The sequence below is a fragment of the Aythya fuligula genome, chromosome W (assembly GCF_009819795.1).
Source record: "Aythya fuligula isolate bAytFul2 chromosome W, bAytFul2.pri, whole genome shotgun sequence".
In the NCBI taxonomy this organism is placed as follows: domain Eukaryota; kingdom Metazoa; phylum Chordata; class Aves; order Anseriformes; family Anatidae; genus Aythya; species Aythya fuligula.
In genome coordinates, this window is record NC_045594.1 from 9,844,672 (window position 1) to 9,860,098 (window position 15,427).

Here is a 15,427-nt window from a genome sequence, read left to right on the forward strand (position 1 = left end):
CAGTGAGCCTGTTTCCATGGGTCCCTCTGAGCTACAAGAAGCTGAACACAAGAGTTCGCCTTTAGAAGAACTGAGTATTTCGAGACAGGGGCCATCTGGCAGAAGACCCAGTGGCACTAAGCCAATCCCACACCAAGAAAGAAGATCTTGGTACGGTGTGACCCAAGCCTGGACAAGCTCCTGCTCCCCACAGGGACCCAAGCACTAGAAGGTGGAAGCATTTCATACCTACACTTTCATCACCACGCACACCACAAAGCCTTCTTGGTGGCAAGGTTTCCAAGCTACCAGAAGAAGCTGCTACTCTCAGACAGGCACCTTTCCGAGGAACCCACCTCTTCGAACAGCTTTGCTTGCGGTGCTCCAGAACTCGTCCACGTATTTATTATATTATGTCCATGTATTTATATGTATTATTGTCCATGTATACTTGTCCAGCTGTATTTCAGCAGCAGCACTTTTTCGGTGTTGCACCCACCTTCTGCAGCACCCATAGGAAAGGTGGTGGAGACTGGTGTCAGGGAACTGGTGCCTCCTTGCAGTTCCTGCTTGGACACCTCTGTAGCCCTGGCAGCTGCAGTTCAAAGCCCAATGTAGGCTCATAGTATCCATGTTTCGCTGCGGCTCCCTGACTTGGGGAGCTATACTGCCAGGAGGATGGTGGATGAGTTAATGCCAACAAATAATGCCTTATGATCCTATGATCTACTGCTAAAGGCAGGAGGAGTGGGAAGCCCAGCAGGCACCTGATTGAAGAGGCTGGGGGAAATAAGAGGAGATGGTGCCCTGCTGTGTATTTCCTCCACCTCCATAACCTTCTCATTTTCAAAGAGTTTCCTTAGGGCTGTGGCAGCTATTGTTTTCCAGACCTGGTGCCTCAGCATCCCCACTACACTGAGAGTAGCTCAGGATTCTTGCACTGCCAGCCCTTCTCTCTCCCTTTGGGGAAACAAGCAGATCATTCGGCTCAAGAAGAAACAACACTTGCACAACTCAGACATCCCCACTCTAGCACGTGCAGGACTATGCTGCAGACTCCATAACCAGCAGGGCCTACCTGTGCACGACTCACGTAGACCAGAAAACATTCGGACTTCACCAGCGCCTGTCCTTCCTCACCAGAAGTGGCCTTGGCAGCCAGATCAAACTTGGGCACAACCATTCCCGATGTGCAGAGTCAGCAGGGAATGAGCATTCTTCTTCATGAGTAGTTATCCAGGATGCTGAATATTAATATTGGCCATTAAGATAAAAAGGAGGCTAATTTAAACCTACCACAAAGTTTAAGGAAAAATCCTGAGCAGGAAGTAAGCAAGACTGATGTAAAAGTTATTCTCATTTGTCTCTGGTTCCATTAAAAGAAAAACACTAGCAGGGCTATAAATTTTTAAAACCTACATTTTTTTCTAAATAGGGTTGAAATAGGTTTAAGCATTACCTTTATTATCTCAAAAATGACAGGGAGACATTTCCATGTGAGTGCTTCCCTTCAGCGTCAGATATCCGTATTCACAATGTGCATCCCTTGGATTTGGGGACTGCAGCTCCCTGCAGTCCAAGGACTCAGGGTCCATTTTGTGTAGATTTTCCTGCCAAAATGGGGTTATTAATGACAGCAAATGTTGCAACGTCACCCACGCTTGATAGAAACAGGAGGGTAGAAGAATATTAGGGAGAAACTGTAAGCTGTAATATCCAACTGGAGTTGGCAAACTCGAGTGTGTTTGGATCACCTGTTCCAATATTTCACTCCCCTGTTTTCAAATGATGGTCCTGGCTCCAGTGATTAACCACCTGAATATAACAAAGAAGGATATTCACAGAAAGGGTCTCACGATAAAAAGGCTATTCCTGGCCCTCTTTCCATCACATCATAATCTTTCCACTAACATGGCTTGAGATCTCAGCTGAGGTCATAAGATGTTACCGCTTGTAGTGGGTTTACGTGGCAAGGTTTTGGTAGCAGGGAGCCATAGGGGTGGTTTCTGTGAGAAAGATCTAGAAACTGCCCCATGTTTGGGAAGGGCCCCATTGTTTTCCAGATCCGAGCCAATAAGCGATGTTGTTTTGCGCCTCTGTGAGAGCATATTTAAGACAGGGAAAAAACGCTGCGCCACACAGCAGCCAGGAGAGTCAAGGGAGTGAGAGAACAGCCTTGCACCAAGGTCAGTGTAGAAGGAGGGGGAGAGGTGCTCCAGGCGCCGGAGCAGAAGTCCCCTGCGGCCTGTGGTGAGGACCATGGTGAAGCAGGATGTCCCCCTGCAGCCCATGGAGTACCACGGTGGAGCAGGGTTCCACGCTGCAGCCCGTGGAGGAGACCACGGTGGAGCAGGTGGCCCTGCACCGACCGAGGCTGCCGCCTGTGGAAGACCCCTGCCGGAGCAGATTCCGGGCCGGACCTGTAGCCCGTGGAGAGGAGACCACGCAGGAGCAGGTGATCTGGCAGGAGATGCTGCCCGTAGGGGAGCCAGGTTGGAGCAGTTTTCTCCTGAGGGATGGACCCCGTGGTACGGACCCATATCTGGAGCAGTTCTGAAAGAGCTGCTGCCTGTGGGAAGCCCACGCCGGATCAGTTCATCAAGGACTGCATCCCGTGGGTGGGACCCCACAGCACAGGGCACGAGAGTGACCGAGAAGGAGCGGCAGAGAAGAAGTGCTGTAGACTGACCATAACCCCCATTCCCCGTTCCCCTGCGCCGCTCGGGGGGAGGAGGTGGAAGAGGGTGGATGGGGGGGGAAGGTGCTTTTGGTTTTTTTTTTCCCTTTGTTTTCTCACTTCTCTCGCTTGTTAGTTGTAGGCAATAAATCTTACTATCTCCTTATGCCGAGTCTGTTTTGCCCGTTACAATAATTATTGCGTGATTTTCTCGTCCTTATCTCAGTCCTTGAGCCCTTTTCACATATTTTCTCCCCATTCCTCTTTGAGGAGGGGGAGTGAGAGAGTGGCTGTGGTGGAGCTCGGCTGCCCACTCGAGCAGAACCACGACACCGCTAAGTATCACTCGGTCTGTTCAGCCAAAGGCATTTTTACTCCTTACAGCAGGCAGGGAAATGCAATAGCAAAGCCTCAAATCTGTTTGTATAATAGATGAAGTCTTTGCTATGTGGTATTTATCTTCCTTCAGGGAGTGACACCTGATAGATAAATCTTGAGTTGCCAGTAAATTTAAATAAAACAAAGGCAAATCATATCCCTGCACGCTGTCAGTACATAGCTGCAGAGAACACAAGTTCCCACTGTCCCACCATTTCCTCTGCTACAAAAGCTAAAAAGCACTGACCATCTTCAACTCCTGCCATGACCAAGGGAGTCCAGCTCTCTGAGAACATAAAGAGCATGGTGACAACACAGGAGGGACTGAAAAATACATCACTCATTTAGACTAATGAAATGCTATAAACTGTCATATTGCTTTTTTAAGTTAGCAAAAAGCAAAAGCCAAAGAAAGAGGTTATTAGCATATCAATGGGAGTAATGAAGTGAAAATGAGGGGGATTCTACTAAATGGTGAGATGCCTCTCCCAGTGAAAAACACTAGGGTGAGCAATTTTCTACATGTCCTGGGATAGAGAAAACACCGAGAGACTTCCCACCATGGCACTGGCCAGTCAGTCACCACCGCAGTGCCGCATACAGGTGGCAGCGGGTCCGTTAGTCCATTGCTGAGCCCATCCCTGGATGCTGTCCATCACCTCCAGCCATCGCCGCAAACAGCAGCCTCTCCTCTGGCCATCCGCGGCCAAGCAGCTTGACACAGGCAGAACCACAGATAGCTGCCCAAAACAGCAGGGAGAGAAGGTGCCACTGCCAAGCACCGCCTGACACCTGGAGCCCTTGTCTGGCAGGTCTGCAGAGCTCGGGGGGTGGGGAGTGCTGCAGTTGGAAAAAGCACTGCCTTGTGTCTCCTGCACATGTAAAGAGTTGTCACAGATGCATTAAAATGCTGTGCTCCCCAGACTGTCTCTCTATCCCTGCTCTCCAGAAGCAGAGCTTTACACCCCGATAGACAGACAGTGCCTTTAACTGCAACTGGCAGTCATTTTGCTCCTCTCTGTGCTTTCAAACCTGAGAGCCATCAAAAATTAGCTGAAAAGTCATGACTATTTTTCCCTAAGAAGCTGCACTGGTAATAGGCTTTAGGAAAAATCCTCCTAAATCCAAGTGATAAGCGTAGACTGTGTGAAGGATGACAGGTCTGATTATAATTATCACCATAAGGGGACCAACACTAACCTCCCTTCTGGAAGGCAACGGCAGTTGTTGGAAGGGAACATGCAACTGAGTTATCATAAACAAAATCATTGCATGTGGAACTGACTTACACCAGGAAATGAAATAAGATCCTGATGAGGAGAGCAGAGCAGAGAAGAGAAGACAACACTTTGAGCAGTCATTAAAGTTCATCCCTATGGAAAATGGCACCCCATCATATGCTTAAGTTTTGCTACCTTCAGGGTGATGGGAATAAAAGAATGAAGGATGGGGTGGAGTCATGCATGTAAGAGGAGTTTGGAAATAAAGGATATCTTCTGAAACTATATTTAAAGAACACACTTTGCAAAATTATGTGAGCAGAGGGCCCCAGAATGTGTTGTTCCAGATTGAGCTAAATATTCAAAACTAGGACAAAACTTAAGCAGCCTTGAACCAACCTTTCCCCCTTAATAACATCCTGGAAGGAAGAAATCCAAACAGAACCAGCTTAGAACTCTTTAAATGGGACCTGTACTTCCGCTGAAAAAACAAGGACATTAGTCCTCATCAGGTTTTTAGGAGCCCTAGTTATGGTGGATAGTATGCCTTCGAGATCAGCCTGTCCTAACCTTCCTTGTGCTTTCTCTGACAGCATTACATTTTTTCACAGGCTGTCTGTGGGTTGTTTGGCTGTTTCTCATTCTATTTCCATTGGAAACTGGGAAATAGAAAAACTTGTCTGATCTGGAATAAGGGTAGCAGTACAGTCGCTTTTTCTTTCTGAACAAAGGGAAATAGATATTATCTTCTTAATAGTGGCCTCTAACTGCAGAGGAGATGAAGAAGAGAGCCTCAGAGTCAAAGGAAGTTTGAGGAGTTTCATTCTCATTATATCTCAATGGAGTGAAGCAAATAAATTGCACAAGGAGACATATGGAAGCTCACTATGCAAATGGCCTATTTAAGGCTCTTACTTTCTAATTAGGTCCTGGTGTCAGGAGGCTGATAACAATTACTCACCCGTAGATAATTTGGAAACAATACAAACCCAAACCATCATAATGGCATGCATTAAAAAGAAGCCCTATTTAGCTTGATCTTTTTAGGCTCTTTCACTTAGCACTTGGAATATCAGTTCCTGTGCTACACACATCCTACATTTCACGTCTAATGCTTCAATAACAGGTTTGGAAGGGGAAAAGGAAGCAACAAAACCCTTCACAGCCACAACCCCTTGCTCTTACCTTGTTCACAGATTTCATCATTGGATTCTGCACAGGGAACCCACACTCTCTTCCCAAATTCTTCATCTGTCTCTATGGCGTTTCCCAGAGCAAAGAGAAAAGAGAGAATCTTCATTCTGTTATATATGGAGTGGTAATTCGTGTCGAGAAAATGGTTGATATTAATAAAGAAGGGGGAGATTTGGGAATGTGGCCATGGGGGTTGGAAACCCCGTGGTTAAGATAACATCAGACTCTTAAAGATCACAGAATCACAGAATCACAGAATTTCTAGGTTGGAAGAGACCTCAAGATCATTGAGTCCAAACTCTGACCTAACGCTAGCAGTCCCCACTAAACCATATCCCTAAGCTCTACATCTAAACGTCGGCCATCAGGAATGTAAAAGAGTTTAGAGGGAACAAAGAAGGGTGATTCAGGAGACTCCATGCAGTATGGGGTTTCTTGTTCTCCAGCCATTAAGGCATGGATGTTTCTGTGTGTTTGCTGTTGTTGTTACATTAGAAGTTGTTTGACCAAAGTTGTTTTGAAAAGAACTGCTGTGGGGAGAAGGGTATAAGAGGGGAGCCTGTCCTCAGGAAAAAAAAACAAACAAACAAACAAAAAAAAAGCAACACGATGTGATGAAGTTATGTCATCAATAAAGAATCAGAAAGAAGGAATGAAAAGGAACAGGCAAGCAGAACAGAGACCAGGACGGGAACAGGCACATTGATCGCCCCATGAAGACAGGTTCGGTCAAACTCAGCAAACTGCTCAGAGAAGCTCGTAGAGAAAGTCACTGGAAATGGGCGCACCGGAGCTGGGAAGAAGCTCAAGCTGAGAGAAGCGGACCCGCGCACATAACTGCCTCTCGCTGGTAAGCAGTTGCGCATTATGGGGAATCATACGTCCTTAGAAACAAAGACTGTCCTGGTAACCTTACAGCTTATTCTCCTTATTAACAATTGGACAGTTTATGAGCCTGAAACATGGGACCAAATTGAGGTCAAGGTGTGGGACTCTGCAACTAAAAATGACAAGGTTGCAGTGGAATTGCTCGGCACCAGGCAAGAAGTCTCTGAGGCCTTAAAGAGCCGTGTGGGACCACAGTCAAAAACGTGTAGTTTGCCAGACAGTGAGGGAGCTGCGGGCTCCTTTACTGATCCGACTGCTACACCATGGGCCCCTCTGCTGCTACAGCCATCGAAGGCTATTGCTGTTACGCCCCCTGCTGACCTGGACATGCCTTTTGACTCAGGCCTCATTGGCCTAGAAAAGGAGATGGATATGCTTTTCTTTGTTCTGGGAAGAACGGGATAAATAAAGCCTGAAGACCAAGTTGCTTAAAAAATTAAAGCGAGACATATTGTTCAAAAGGAATGGAAAATGGAGACTTGTTTCACAGAATCACAGGATTACAGAATTTCTAGGTTGGAAGAGACCTCAAGATCACCTAGTCTGACCTCTGACCTAACACTAACAGTCCTCCACTAAACCATATCCCTAAAATCTACATCTAAACGCCTTTTAAAGACCTCCAGGGATGGTGACTCAACCACTTCCCTGGGCAGCCCATTCCAATGCCTAACAACCCTTTCAGTAAAGAAGTTCTTCCTAATATCCAACCTAAAACTCCCCTGGTGCAACTTTAGCCCGTTCCCCCTCGTCCTGTCACCAGGCACGTGGGAGAACAGACCAACCCCCACCTCGCTACAGCCTCCTTTAAGGTACCTGTAGAGAGCAATAAGGTCGCCCCTGAGCCTCCTCTTCTCTAGGCTGAACAAGCCCAGCTCCCTCAGCCGCTCCTCGTAGGACTTGTTCTCCAGACCCCTCACCAGCTTTGTTGCCCTTCTCTAGACTCTCTCAAGCACCTCCATGTCCTTCTTGTAGTGAGGAGCCCAAAACTGAACACAGTACTCGAGGTGTGGCCTCACCAGAGCCGAGTACAGGGGGACGATCACTTCCCTAGACCTGCTGGCCACACTGCTTCTTATACAAGCCAGGATGCTGTTGGCCTTTTTGGCCACCTGAGCACACTGCTGGCTCATATTCAGACGACTATCCACCATCACTCCCAGGTCCTTCTCCGCCAGGCAGCTTTCCAGCCACTCCTCTCCCAGCCTGTAGCTCTGCTTGGGGTTGTTGTGCCCCAGGTGCAGGACCCGGCACTTGGCCTTGTTGAACTTCATGCAGTTGACCTCAGCCCATCGGTCCAGCCTATCCAGATCCTCCTGCAGAGCTTTCCTACCCTCAAGCAGATCGACACACGCACCTAACTTGGTGTCATCTGCAAACTTACTGAGGGTGCACTCAGTGCCCTCATCCAGATCATCAATAAAGATATTAAAGAGGACTGGCCCGAGTACCGAGCCCTGGGGAACGCCACTAGTGACCGGCCTGCAACTGGATTTGACTCCATTCACCACGACTCTTTGGGCCCGGCTACCCAGCCAGTTTCTAACCCAACGAAGTGTACGCCAGTCCAAGCCAAGAGCAGCCAGTTTCTTGAGAAGAATGCTGTGGGAAACAGTGTTAAAAGCCTTGCTGAAGTCAAGGTAGACCACATCCACAGCCTTTCCCTCGTCCACTAAGCGCGTCACTTTGTCATAGAAGGAGATCAGGTTCGTCAAGCAGGATCTGCCTTTCATAAACCCATGCTGACTGGGCCTGATCGCCTGATTGCCCTGCAAGTGCTGCATGATGACTCTCAAGAGGACCTGCTCCATGAGCTTCCCAGGCACTGAGGTGAAACTGACAGGCCTATAGTTCCCCGGGTCTGCCCTCCAGCCCTTCTTGTAGATGGGCGTCACGTTTGCTAGCTGCCAGTCAACTGGGACATCCCCTGATACCAGGACTGTTGATAAATGATGGAAAGCGGCTTGGCCAGCTCCTCCGCCAGTTCTCTCAGTACCCTCAGGTGGATCCCATCCGGCCCCATTGACTTGTGCACATCCAAGTGCCGTAGGAGGTCACCAACCATTTCTTCGTGGATAGTGAGGGCCACATTCTGCTCCCCATCCCCTTCCACCAGCTCAGGGTACTGGGTATCCACAGAACAACTGGTATTGCCGCTAAAGACTGAGGCAAAGAAGGCATTAAGCACCTCCGCCTTTTCTTCATCTTTTGTAACAAGGTTTCCCCCCGCATCCAGTAAAGGATGGAGATTTTCCTTAATCCTCCGTTTTGCATCGATGTATTTGTAAAAAGATTTTTTGTTGTCTTTAACAGCAGTAGCCCGATTGAGCTCCAGATGAGCTTTGGCCTTCCTAATTTTGTCCCTGCACAGCCTCGCAACATCCTTATAGTCCTCCTCAGTGGCCCGCCCTTTTTTCCAAAGATTAGAAACCCTCTTTTTTCTCCTAAGCTCAAGCTGCAACTCTCTGTTGAGCCAGGCCAGTCTTCTTCCATGTCGGCTCATCTTTGGGCACGTGGGGACAGACTGCTCCTGCGCCATTAAGATTTCCTTCTTGAAGAGCGCCCAGCCTTCCTGGACTCCTCTGCCCTTCAGAACCGCCTCCCAAGGGACTCTACCAACCAGTGTCCTGAGCAGCTCAAAGTCAGCCCTCCGAAAGTCCAATACAGCGTTTTTTCTGGTCCCCTTCCTGGCCTCACCAAGAATAGAGAACTCCACCATTTCGTGGTCACTCTGCCCAAGACAGATTCCGACCACCACATCTCCCACCAGTCCTTCTCCGTTTGTGAACAGAAGGTCTAGCGTGGCACCTCCCCTGGTAGGCTCACTAATCAGCTGCGTCAGGAAGCTATCTTCCACGCTCTCCAGAAACCTCCTAGACTGCTTTCTCTGGGCTGTGTTGTGCTTCCAGGATATGTCAGGGAAGTTGAAGTCCCCCACGAGTACAAGCGCCGACGATTTTGTAACTTCTGTCAGCTGCCTGTAGAGTTCCTCATCCGTCTCCTCATCCTGGTTCGGCGGTCTATAGCAGACCCCGACCAGGACACTAGCCTTGTTGTCCCTGCCGATCCTAACCCAAAGGGACTCAACCTTGTCATTCCCAGCCTCGAGTTCCACAACCTCGAAAGACTCTCTAATATAGAGAGCCACACCACCACCCCTTCCATGCTGCCTGTCCCTTCTGAAGAGCCTATAGCCAGACATTGCAGCACTCCAGTCACGAGAGTGGTCCCACCACGTCTCCGTGATGGCAACCAAGTCATAGCCTGCCTGCTGCACGATGGCTTCCAGCTCCTCCAGTTTGTTACCCATGCTATGTGCATTAGTGTAGATGCACTTCAGCTGGGCCATTGCCTTATCCCCTGGCCTTGCCATTGTTCCCCCTGGCACAGCTCCAACAAGCCTTGTTTCAGCCCCATCCCCCATCTTACCTAGTTTAAAGCCCTCTCAATGAGCCCCGCCAGCTCCTGGCCCAGGATCCTTTTTCCCCTTAGAGATAGGGACCTGTCTTCGGCCATCAGGCCGGGTGCCGAGTAAAGCGCCCCATGGTCAAAAAAAACAAGATTTCTTTGCTGGCACCAGCCCCTGAGCCATGTGTTTATCAGGTGGGCTTTTTGTGTCCTGTCTGTACCTCTCCCTGCCACCGTAGGGATAGACGAAAACACCACCTGTACGCTTGCTCCCTCCACTAATCACCCCAGCCCCCTAAAGTCCCGTTTGATAGCCTTGAGGCTTCTCTCTTCAACGTGGTCACTGCCAGCCTGGACTATCAAAAGAGGATAATAGTCGGAGGGGCGAACCAGGTTGGGAAGCTTCCTGGCAACGTCCCTGACCCTGGCCCCAGGGAGGCAGCAGACTTCCCTACAGGTAGGGTCAGGCCGACAAATAGGGCCCTCTGTTCCCCTGAGAAGAGAGTCTCCCACAACAATCACCCTTCTTTCTTTCTTGGTGGAGGCAGTCCTGAGGCATGGAGTTGACTTCCTTGCCCTAGGCATCCTCCTGAGTACACTTTCTACCTTTTCCTCAGCTACCAGTCTCTCAATCTCCAGGGCCTCAAACCTGTTGCGTAAGGGCACCTGGGAAGGTGGGGCCGGTGGGGGAGGGCATCGCCTGCGAGGTGGAGCAGGGACCTGTCTCCATTCCTCCTCAACTCCCAGGTCCCCTCCCTCTGCCTGACAGCAACAGGGCAGGGGGTCCACCCCTATTTGGGGTGTCTCACCCCGGTACCTCTCCTTGAGGCCCTTCAGGGAGTTGCTCCACCAGTCTATCTCCCGCTTGCACTCCCTGTTATCCCTCAACCTCTCCACGTCCTCCTTGAGTTCCACCAGCATGCGGACCAGGTCATCCACCTGCTCACACCTCACGCTCGCAGTTTCTTTCTTTGTCTCCCGCCAATGGCAGCAACAGGCTCAGACACTCCCTGCATCCGGTGACCTGAACTGCTGCATTTTCGAACGGGTAGTCGGTCTGGGTGTGTAATCAAGAAAAGGAATGGAAAATGGAGACTTTTAAGTCATGGAACTTAAAGGATTGTTTGTTACCTTTTCTGATTGTACATATGTATAGGTGTACTCGAGTTTAGTAAGTCATGGAACTTAAAGGATTGTTCTTTCCTGATTGTACGTATGTGTAGGCATACTTGGGTTTAGTATGTAAAGCAATGTTCTGTATATTTAGAATGTTTGATGTTCATGTGTGCGTGTTGGAGCGTAGATTCCCCACACACCCAGTGCTGTTTACTTGCCTTTTATACCTTTTAGAAATATTTGTTTTATAAATATTACAAAATTCAGATTGAGTTGAGACTTCATTTATAACAATTGTGGGCATGACTGTGTGGAAAATAGTCAAAAGTATCCAAAATTTTGCTCTTCTCCAATTCAGTACATCTTTCTGTGTGCCGACCACCCCCTGAGCACATGGTGCTAGGGTTCACCCCCGGCTGCCTCATCCCTGCTCGGTTCTGGTAGGTCCCCCAGGCTTCTCCTTAACCCATGCAGACAGGCAGATTTCTCCTCTGGGTAGCCCAGGGAAACACGGAGTTAAAGCAGGGAGCCAAAGCCAATGATTACCACATTGCAAAACCATTTAAAACAGGATAAGTGGTTGTGAGTCAACATCATGACTGTGGCAAACCCACTCTGCCCTGTGCCCCTGTGCTTCCGCACTTCTGGTACAAAAATTATATCTTCCCTTCTTCCCCTCGTGCCTCCTCTCCCATTTGTCTACCTCTCAAGCTCTTCACATGAAGGTAAAATATTTCACATTTTCACCTGTGGTAATGCAGATGAGAGCATTTGCTTTGCTTTTCACTGATTTTGCCCAAGGCATCCTTTTAAGCGGCAGCCTGTGCAAAGATAATAGGTGGCACAATTCTGTGTAACTGGAATCAGCAACAAATCAGCCATCTGCCACTCCAGGTGTCTGAGATTAACCCAGCTACTGGACCATGACTGCAAAGCATTTGCACGTTTAGATTACGGAAATGCGAGGCTACCAGTCCAAAAAAAATAACACTGGGAGTGGGGAAGGTGTGGGGAGAAGGGGTGCAAGACAGCCTTGGAAGAGTCCTCTGGATTAACCCTTCCAGATCCAAGGCATCTCATAACAACTCCAAGCAAGCAATGTTTCAGTATAAAGTGTTATAAGGAAAAGAGGTTTGAAGTAAGCAACTGGAGAGTATTCATGAGATATCATGTTTCAGGGAAATACATCCAGAGACACCTCTGATACAGGGAGGAATAAAGACAAAGACATTCAGCTGCATTGTCACTGCATTGCAACACTCAGTAGGAGGCTATGGCCAGATGGTTTACCTGGACCATTTGGTAGGAGAAACATTTCTGCACCAAGATGGACAAGCTCCCTTACAAAAGTTCCCTTACTCCAGAGCACTGTCAAGACACTGAAGAAATAGAAGAGATCTGTGCTCTGAAATATAAAGCTTTAGGAAGGTCTCTTCATTTGCTGTCCTCAGTTTACCTTCCCGAATGACACACAATACAATGTTACTTTGTGCACATGGTCTACATTAATGTTTTGTCCATACATTTGAGATCCTGTCAATAAATCTGTTAGGTAATTGTTATTTGTTAAGTGGAGTATTAAGAGATGTAACTATGTAGGAAATACAAGCTGTTGCACATCTAGAAGTGTGAGCCATACTTTCTGCAGGTGCATGAGGCTTAGGAATGCTGCCAGGGTCTCCTTTGCTCAATTTGATGTGGGCTTTAATCCTCAATGGTGCCATTTGCTTTTGCAGGTTGGCATCCCATGGTGAGGGATCTCAGGTTAAAAAGAGGGGGCTGTGACCAGAGAAAGGGGAGCAGCACCAGCCAGAAACATCAGCAAAGGAAATTCAGGCAAGATCTGCATGGTATGTACCCTTGGTGAGGATGGTAGCTTAACTACAAGGCTCATCTCATTGAGTCTGAACATGCAACTGAAAAGCAAACAGCAAGCCCATGTCCGCATACCCAAACACGTACTTTCATGTGTGTACCTTATTCACTATTTATCACACTGTTTCCAAAAGGCATTATCTGAGCAGAATCAGGTGCTCCAAACCCAAGCCTACATGTCCAAAAACAAATGTGAGATTTTAAGTGGTTTGGATATGTATTAGGGCAGGATTTTCAGGTGAGGGAGAGGTCACGGGGATCATCCCATACCTGGGACCATGAACTGGGCCAAGCTAACCACCCTCAGGCTCCTGAGATGTGGCAAACTAATGAGCCTCTGCCCATGCTTTGGAAAACCCTCCTTGAACCTGACCTTCTGGCTGTGTCAGTGATGCAGCTGCTGGTAAAACAGCATCTGCAGGATCTGGACCTGTTTTCAAACCCAAAGGCAGGGGTTTCTTTTTCCCCAGTCTCTGATTTCTGCAAAACCAACCAAATCCCAGCACGAGCCAGAAAGAAATGTGTGGTGGTGAGACAGATCTTTGCGTTCGGTTTCAAATACTGGGCTTCTACAAGAATGCTCGTGCTGGTAACAATTTTAAAATGGTTTAAAAATATTAAAAAAAAAAAGTCCCTCCCTAAAAATGCTATTTGCATGTACCTTTCCCTAGCTTGTGTATGAAGGGAAGATGGGAGCCACAGGGCAAAACGTTTTCTTTCAGACAAAAGTCACAGCAAAACTCCAGCCCAGCCCCTGTGAATCAACCAACCTTACAAATTGCTGTCAAAGTTTCAGCCCCATATGATTATTACTGTTTTTTTTTCTGCCCAGGCAGACTTGCAGGAAGGGGTTTTGGCACCAGAAACCCCTCAATGGCATGAAGCAGGGGCCCAGCAGAGCCAGGTGCCTGCATCAGGCAGCCTGGAAGCTGCCTCGTCCCTTGGCAAATGAGAAGCACCGGGGAGCAGCGATGCAGGCGATGCTGAACCTTGCATAGCTTTGCATGTCCTACAAGTAACCTTGCAGCATGATACAGAACAGCGAGAGCAGCCTTATGGGTACTGATAGAGGAGGAGGATAGTGACGAGGAGGGGAAGGAGTGGCAACGGGAAAACAATCAGAAAACTTCCAGGGAATCAAGTCTTCTCTTCCTTGCTAGGAAAAATACATGAAAATTAAAAAACCCTCTACATAGGGATTGCAGGAGAGGTGGGCAGGAGGGGATTCATTCCTCCTTCTCGGTTACTCACTTATAATCCTATACTCGAGAGCTTGATAATGCACACACCCAGGCTGGAAATGGGGGGAAAACCCAGCATTTCTGCCCAGTGCTTGCCATGCTGTGCCCAGGGGCAGTGCTGCTGGGGGTGCTGGGGACTGCCCAGCTCCCTGCCACCCCCCTGCTGTACCTGGACCTGTGCAAAGCCAAGGACAAGGATCCTTAAATCCTGCTGAGGGTGGACAGGGAAGGAAGAGAGTCGTGTTTAAAAGGCAAAGGAGGAAAAGGCTCCTGAAGCTTGCTGGCAGCCCCGTGCCGCGGCCATTCTCATTCCTGGCATGTTTTGCCGCTCTCGAAAGCAGCCCTGCTTGGAAATATTAGTGCGGCACAGAGCGCCAGTTTCGAGTTGCTGCAGCTCCTTCTTGGCACTGGTTCAGCTTTTTGTCTTTTCTCCTCCGAGCGCCCAGCGGAGGGAGGAGGAGAGAAAGGACAAAAACAAGGCGCTCTGCTCTGCCGCCGCCTGCCTCCCCAGCCCCATCCGGCATCACCTCACATCCCCAGCCCTCTCCCAACCGTCCCCACTCAGCAAACCAAAAGCTATTCCCACAGCAGCCAGTTCGTAGCCTCCTTCCCCTTTCCTGCCACTCCTTTTCATTGATCTCTTCTTTGTACTCTAAATTTTTCCATCCAAGTGTTGCAACCTTCCACCCCCCCTCCTTTCTCCTCCACCCCAGCCCTCCCACCCTTTCCATTGGAAAAAAAAAAATAATAATCACGCCATGCTTGCCAATGTCCTGGCATCTCTTCACAGCTGCAACAGCAGCTTCCCTGTGCACCCCCAGCCCCCCTGGGTGCCTGAGAGCTGGCGGAACCCCGGGCACTCACGTGCACACCTACATTCGCATCAGTAGACATTCTCTGTCTGCCTCCCTCAACATCGTTTTAAATACAAATTTTCTGCAAGCCCGCCTTTGACAGCTGAATCCCTCCTTGTGCTCACGGGGCGGGTGAGAAACAGAAGCGGCATAGGAAGGGAAGGGAGGGAGGGTGTATTTTTTTAAGCAACCCAAACATGTCACAGAGCTCTTCCACTAACTTTTTCCCAGCCTGCTACGCTGGTAGCCAGCTGCTGGTTCCAGCCTAGCACCAGTTTCAATTTGTTTTTCTCTGCTCTTAACCCCCCTCCTCCCAAATATTTATCTCCCCCCCCTCCTTTTTTTTTTTCTCTTTTTTTTTTTAATTTGTTTTCCTTCTTAGCGTGCCCACCAGAGGGGCTCCCTCCTGCTCCCACCCACAAATCCAAAGCAGCACATGTGTAAGGAGCAGCAACGGGAGTGAAACATGATGCAACACTCAATGGACTAAGAGGGAGGGGGGAGAAAACCCCATATGTACAAACAACATATGTATGCTCTTCTCCAAGGAAGAAAGAGGGAGGGAGAGATGCCCTGAAAGCAGGCAGAGAAACCCTC

At 48.8% G+C, this 15,427-nt stretch overlaps 1 protein-coding gene across 1 annotated transcript in view; it reads right to left on the reverse strand.

Moving 5' to 3' along the window:
* Window positions 1-5,467, reverse strand: part of LOC116501397 (SET-binding protein-like) — a 237,970-nt gene extending 232,503 nt beyond the window's left edge. The window contains exon 1 of the mRNA XM_032206928.1: window positions 5,440-5,467. Coding sequence (XP_032062819.1) covers window positions 5,440-5,460 — 21 coding nt within the window. The 5' untranslated portion in view covers window positions 5,461-5,467. The remainder of the gene's footprint in view (window positions 1-5,439) is intronic.
* Between the last annotated feature and the right edge of the window lie 9,960 nt (window positions 5,468-15,427).